Source organism: Neospora caninum, chromosome VIIa (genome assembly GCF_000208865.1).
Source record: "Neospora caninum Liverpool complete genome, chromosome VIIa".
NCBI classification, from domain to species: domain Eukaryota; phylum Apicomplexa; class Conoidasida; order Eucoccidiorida; family Sarcocystidae; genus Neospora; species Neospora caninum.
The window spans coordinates 3,927,453-3,934,746 of NC_018393.1; the positions used below are offsets into that span (position 1 = coordinate 3,927,453).

The window sequence follows — 7,294 nt, forward strand, 5'->3', positions numbered from 1 at the left end:
ATGCGGCTACAAAGAGTCGATGAGCACTCAGACCGCCTTGCGGACAACATAGCGGACGCATACAGCAAACTCTGTGGACTCGCTGCAGACCTGGACGACTTGGCAAATGCGCTGAAGCAGGATGTCACTGAGAGTGTTACGTGCGACTCGAGAGGCGAATTTTCTTCTTCAAAAGAAGTGCATCGACGCGGGCAGGCGCTGAGTGTCGATTGCGGCAAGCACGCAAATCCAGAGCACGAAAACGAGGCGAGAAGCGTAGTTCCCGCAAAACGATTGTCGGAAGAGAGTGAAGACCCACCACCAGGATTGGCGGCGGTCAGCAGCAGTCTCTTGGCCAGCGCCGAGCCAAACGGGCCACTTGTTGAAGACGATGCCACTCCAGACAGCGCTCGTGATGTCTGTACAGCTGGCCATGGCGGGGTCAGCCGCCAAGAGGAAGTCTGGTGGGATAACACATCTGCAAGCGTCGGTCGTGAAAGGCATCGCCAAGGTGATCGCGGCTGTGACGAAGGTACGACTTTGGCTCGGTTATTCTTTGTCTGCTGTTCGAAATACTGTGCGGCATGTAGTCAAGTCGTGCTTCCATGTTCCTCACGCACTGATCGCTTCACCGATGACACAGAGCGGGTCGCGAATGTGACATGGACGTACAATCCCACAGACGTTTGACACCATATACAGATTATCCTCAAAAGATGCCGGTTTTGATGTGGCCTGTCCGAATAGTTCTATCACCAGGAAAAGCGCGAGTGTCCAGGAACCTGCAAAAGTGCCGGCTTTTCCACTGTAGTCGGGCGGAGCATTTTGGTTTTTTCACAAGGAAACGTGTGATTCTATGTGACTGTCTTCCGGTGAATATCTGCAGCTCCGTCATCGACGCGTGATGCATTTCATGCTCTTTTGTCTGCGCCGATCATTCCTCGAGCTGCGCGGCGCCCTCGGTGGTGGCGCGGAGAGATACAAAGCGAGCACCATTTCGAGTCATGCCTGAGACGGAATGAAGGATATGACGCCAAGCCCAGCACACGTCTGGACTCGCCAGCTGGCTGCAATCGCGAGGAGAAGACCGACGACGAAGGCGTACGCTTTGGCGACGGGCGAGAATGCGACCCGTACTGCATGCATAGCGAGGATTTTTTTTCCCTCACAGATGTGATATCCCCGTTCATTCGAGGGTCTGCTTCGCGGAGCGTCCACGAACACACTCGTGCGTCCGATCTCCCATCTTCAGCTAGTGTGCCAATGACTCATCATGCCGCGCTTATGCAGAGGCCGACAAGCGAAGACTCCCAAGCAGCGAAAAGCTCAAGTGCCATCGATGGGGACGCCGAGCGTGGACACACAAAGGAGGAGGCGGTGCGGTTGGAAACGGACGAGGGAGAACATCTCTGTAGCTTGTTAAACGGTGGCGGAGGCATAACGCGTTGGTGTTCGTTCGCGTCTAGAAAGGTTGGCGATTTCAAGCCGTTCCTTCGTCGGGAGGGGCCCTCTCTGGTGTCACCTCGGGAGTGTCAGGCGTCACTCCCAGTCGGTGGCATGCATGTTGCAGACGGCCGACAGCCGGCGAGAATACTGCCGTTCAGTGTCCCAGACGAGGCCCCGTGGGTCGCGGCTGTTAACACTTCGTATGCAGCTGGGATCCCTTCGCTGATGCTCCCTCAAATCGTCCGAGGTCGCTCCGACCCTACCCGCCATCGACCGGCTGAGCTGCACGGCGCCAGCCGAGCGACGAGTCTTGGGCCATCCCGCGGCGCGGGCTTCCCATGTCAAAGAGACGAGACAGTGTGTGCAGGAATCGACTCACAGCCGGACCTTCAGCATGAGGACGGTCGTGGGGGTCAGCTCGCCGACGCATTGCACGGACGAGATCCGTTTGACCAGGCGTGGGTACCGCACAGCTGTTCCGAGGAAAAGAATCGGCATGCTGGACAAAACCCAGACGGACACAACTCGTTGGCGGGAGGCCCAGCGGCAGAGCTTGAAACAAAAGCGAGCGCCTTGAAAGGAAGAGGATCACCGGTTGGCTCCACGACGATGGGGGCGACGATGGCTTTTCCACATGTGAAAGGCGTGACTTACAATAGGATGAAGAAGTACTGGATCGCTCAGTGGATAGAGAATGGCCAGTCGAAGGTGAAGTATTTCTCAACCTTCAAGTACGGCGACGAAGCTGCGCATGACCTCGCCGTTGAGTGGCGGTAAGCAGAGGATCGGTGCCCGCTTTTAGCTGCGAACGTTTCCGTCAGACAGTACGCGCTATCTGTGGGTGCCTGCAAATTCATCTCAAGCGTACTTTTCGGGTCCTGGATCTGAGCGTCGTAAGGCCCGAAGGAATGCGCCATGTTACGCGGCCCCGTGGTGTGGATCTGCTTTTCTACGTTTCTTGTCTCCACCCGAGGCTAATGCTCGTGAGGAACGCATGCTGAGCAACAACCGAAATGTTACTCGGTGTCGTGCAGGTGCCTTTCAGGCCGGTGGTATGCCGAGTTCGCCACGTAACGTGCACTGCATAAGGGCAGTCGCCGACGAGGGTCCGGTCCGATCATAGTCATGAAATGAGAAAGCAGTTGATGTATCGTCCGAGCCATTTGCGGGTTGTTTCTCGTTCTTGCTCTTACTTAACTTGGAGCCGTCGCGGTGACTCACGTCACTAAGCTGTGTGTTTGAGTGTGAATGTCTTTTTTCAGCATGAAGCACGCGGGACGTGGTTCCTCCACCGACGACCGCTTTTCACAACGAAGCAACGAAATCGGCAGAACGGTCGATGCTCGCGGGCTGGCACACGACGGCTCAGAGCCTCGCTCGTGCGCTGTGAGAGAAGGCCGGAATCCAGGTGCTGCGGGGACCCTTGGACAGGGTCAGCATCCCGCAGAAGAGGACAGCATTTGTTCACGACGCACAAAGTGCGCTGGTGGCCCACCGACCGTTCGCAGAAGAGGATCGGGTCGCGGACCTTGGGTAACACGTGCAGGGAACGTTGGGGCGACTGCTCCAGGCGAGAGACCAGAGGACGCGAGAAGAAACGGGGGACCGCCCACAGGTCGTCAGCTTCCACCTCATCGGAGCAACGGTAAACGGGGAACAGTCGGTGCATCTCACGGGATGCTGAAGGCAGGAGAAGCGGGATGAGTCGTGTCACCTAAAGTCTTCCTGTGTGCTCTATGCTGAGCAACGCTGTGCACTTCACAAGACGCAACATATGAGAAGGGAAATCGACAGAGTGGATTCACGGTCTTGCATCTGCACGATATGCATGTGAGCCGTTTGGCGTATTGTTTTTCCACCGTCCATCAGGCATTGTGGGCGTTTCGTTCTCGCGCACGGGCAATGCATGGCTCGCGTACATCAAGAACCGCGTAACCAAGACGCAGCTCAATCGCTACTTCAAGGTGAACGTCTACGGATTCAGATTGGCGAAGAAGAAGGCAATAGAGGCGCGCTTGGAGTTGGAAGAACGAATGCGCAACAGCAATCAGTCTGGTTGGGACGCGTTTAGCGACCGGAAATCGTGTAAGTGGCTTTGGGGTGGGGAACCACGGTTGGACTCCGGCGTGTGCGGTCAGCAGCGTGCAGATGGGCGCATGAGGGCAGTACCCACCGATCACATGGAGGCGCACCATTTGAATACGCAGGCTATAGGGTGATCGACTTCCTGAAAGTGCGTTAGTTAGGGAACAGAGGCGCCCGACTGTCGTGTTTGTTCCGCTCTCCGCTTGTGTTTGCAGTGGCGGTTGGCGTGTACTATGAAGATAAAAACGATTCTTGGGTTGCATGCTGCCGGGATCCCCGAACAGGAGAAGGCATCTACAAGTTCTTTCCTGTGTCGGAATGTCCGGGCGGCGACTTAGAAGCGCGTGCGAAAGCTATTGATGCCCGCATGGATATGGATGACGTGCTTGGGGCGGACGACGAGCAGTCCCTGACCCAGCTAACTGGAGAGGTTGCTCGGCGGAAACGGAAGCGGAAGATGGAGGACGAAGGGAGGGTGCTGCATGACGAGACTGGCGTGGCCGAACTGTTGAGCAAAGAAAATTATGAAGGGACGCGCGATAACGCTGGAGGGTCGGAGACCGACGTTGGAACACAGGCCATATGCCCGACAGAGAGGGAGCGAAGTGCAACGAAGTCGTCAGGAACTACTCACGTGGGAGGGGAGCAGAGAACGGCTGCGGATGAAAGTGACGACACGCGTCTGACTGGTGTCATCTTGGGCGCTGGAGACCACGTAGATCCATGCCGGGATTTCGTTCGAATCGAACGAAGCTGCGCAGGGGGGAACGGTGGCACAGAGTTTAGACATGTCCATGAAAGTGGCGCCCATGAAACCATTGACCCGGTAAATGCGGCGGCTGACGGCAATTCTTGTCTGTCAGGAGATGTAGAGGTGAGTCCCAAAGAGAATCATCAAGAGGAAGAACTCCTCGATGAAGAGGGAGATGACGGAGATTCTCTTACACAGATACACGCTGTCGAGGAACCATCATCAGGGCGTCAAGCAGACAAGACAAGGCAAAGACCAACGCAGCACGCACGGGGCCTCCCGACAGCAAACCTGCGGGCGACGTCGTTGGACCCCTCACCTTAACGGAATGTGGTGCTACCACGAACGCGAAGCCCGAGGTATGAAGACGTGTTCTAGTGTGAAGAGTCCCCTCAAGTTAGCCGCGCAGCTGTGGAATGAATGCCACAGCTAGCCCTTTACGTGGCTTCGGTTGGTCTCTCCACTTCAAACGTCGAACTGCTCTGCTTCGAACTAGAGAAGCAAGAGGTGCGGAAATGAACTGAGAAGACCAAGAAAAGCTCTTAACATTTGGGTCAAGTATGCTTTCGCCATTAAGAGCCGTGCTGGGGGCACAAACCGTTAAATTTGGTTTTGTAGGTGGAGACCCGCTGGAGACAGATGTCAGGAGCGCGGCCGAGGGTCGCATTCAGTATAAATGATCTCGGGGATCCGGCGATGGCATCTGTCGTGCGGGAAAGCTCTCATTGGCAACAGCCATTGCCGTGCGAAGTTGGAGACGAGGGATTTGATCGCGAGGCACCTGCAACACAGAACAGCTGAAGCGGCACACAGGGCTTGCTAATGAGCGGCTGCTATCCGAGCGTCAGGAACAAGCAGTCCGGCTGAGAACAAGGCGCCAAAAATCCAGTAACCCGGCTTTCTGTTGCACCTTCACTTCTCACAGATCCCGTCGGGCACAGCGTTGTAATTTTTAGTCTGTTGACTGTAAAAGAAGATAATGACACCCCAGCGAAACGTCGGCGGTCGGTCCAGGATCGAGAAATATTGCTGAACAACAACAGCATGGTGGTATATTGGATCAGGAAGGGCCCAAAGAGAAATGCCAGGCAAACACGAAGCGCCTTCGGATAAGCGTTACGAGAGTGCCAGTGCCGGGCACACGACGTACAGGCAGTTCTGGCTTTTCGACCGCTTTCGATTGGCGGTGGTAACTGCGTGACATGTCACAGTGTCCGATCTGTGCCGTACGCGACGGACACGCATCACGCGTCCCCCATTTGCCCATGGATGAATCGAAGTGTCGTCACCATGAGTCTTCGCTTGATACTGTGGGTCTTGTGGCAGTAGGCAGTCCCGGGCTCATGACTTTGCCTGCAGTCGCATTCGCTATGGACCATTCTTTGCTGGTAGTCGCATTTGTCAGTGCCTTAACTGGGTGAAGATTCAGACACCCGTGCTTTTAACTCCGTTGGGCCACCGACCAGTTTTTGAAGTGGTGAAGCACGCTTGCGGCTTTGTCAACAGAACTTGCGAGCGACTACCCCTGCATGCGGTAGGTTGGCTAGCTCTGTACGTGGCTTTAGTTAACACCAGCGATGCCGACACAGATGCAAGTTGCCTGTAAACGATAGTAAGAGACTCGCAGAAACGGAACAGATGCTGCATATTTTAGAGAGGTTGCCGCGAGCTGGATCGACTGTTCGGTTCTTTGAATATGAGTTGCTTACAACGGTTCGGTTTTGCAGCGTGCGTTGCGCAGAAGCAGGGTACTTCTACTTGACGCCCTCTCTAATCCAGGTTCGTCAAAGTTGGAACAGGAAGGCGGCAATAGGGTGCCCGGTAGTTTTGCCCTTCTTCCTCACGTGTGGCAAGCACCAGGTATGGTCGGACAGAAACATCTTCCGAAACGAAGCAGCACTTCCATCCTTTGCTGCCTGATGGACTGCCATTTTTCAGCATCTGGATATACCACTAGGAACCCGTCAGGTGCCCACAAAACTATCAAGAAGTGTAAAAAGGTTTCTGCAACACCTGTTTTAGTGGCTGGTAGGAGGCAAAACCAGTCTTGCTTTCTTGACTCCGCGCGAGAGGTAATACAGGCAGCAGTTGGAAGCGCGATCTTTTGCGTCAGAGTGAAGATAGCCGATCAACTCCCACGCTCGGAGATAATCACCTGAGCAGAGGTTTGAGTCGCAGCATAGGAAACGGATGTCTAAACGCCTCCCTCAAAGATACTAAATTGAATTCCCATAATATCTACAGCCTCTAGTGGTTGTTTGGGGCAGTTGTATTCAGACGTCCCGTGTGGGTCGACAGCAGCGACTTCAGCGAACGAGGAAACGTGCATTGTATTCCCCGTTGTGTTACAGCGTCAACAAAGTCTCCTCCGAACGTACCAGAGACGGAAAGGGAAGCATCTTTTTTGGCAAAAAGGGTAATTAACGCCTCTGCACATACGACGAAAGTACTACCACATCGCAGCTGCGTTGCTACAATCGCTACCTATCTTTTTGGTAGGTGCGTGCGTTCGTCCCAACGGTTTCCGTACTACCAGCGCTGCGGAACAGCACGAAAAGCACAGGCGCACAAATCTAAGCAGTGTTGGTGATCAGGCAGATCGATAGACTGTGAGTAGCGGAGATAGGACAGAGGCAAGCCAAAACGACACCGAGCAAGAAAACTGAGACTTCCTCGGTTGTCTAACGTTGTTCAGACCTGGGGCAGAGGAGATGGGATCGTCTAAGTCGCAGCTTCGTCGTCATGATTTTTTTGTTGACTTTGAGGAAAATGGCCACCAAATTACTTTAGGCTTGAGGATGTTTGTATGTTACACGCGCCTGCTGCGCCGCGATTAACTGCAAGAGCATTCCGTTAATCAGATTACCGCCAGGCCGCTAACACCTGAGAGTTCCGGATATTTGGGAAAGAGACGTCCTGCTCGGTGTAGTTGGTGTCTTGCTTTCATTTGTGTTCACGGGCGATATCTCTCGAGAACTACTGGCTCCTTGGTTCCTGCCGCGAGACAAATCCTCCACCCTTTGTCGCCCTGAA

At 54.6% G+C, this 7,294-nt stretch overlaps 1 protein-coding gene across 1 annotated transcript; it reads left to right on the forward strand.

Moving 5' to 3' along the window:
- NCLIV_023830 (uncharacterized protein) lies at positions 1 to 4,585 on the forward strand (the record flags this gene model as incomplete). Its single annotated transcript, XM_003882577.1, has 5 exons — positions 1 to 511; positions 866 to 2,198; positions 2,688 to 2,857; positions 3,295 to 3,510; positions 3,726 to 4,585. 5 exons carry the CDS (start codon positions 1 to 3, stop codon positions 4,583 to 4,585), a joined length of 3,090 nt encoding a protein of 1,029 aa, XP_003882626.1.
- Between the last annotated feature and the right edge of the window lie 2,709 nt (positions 4,586 to 7,294).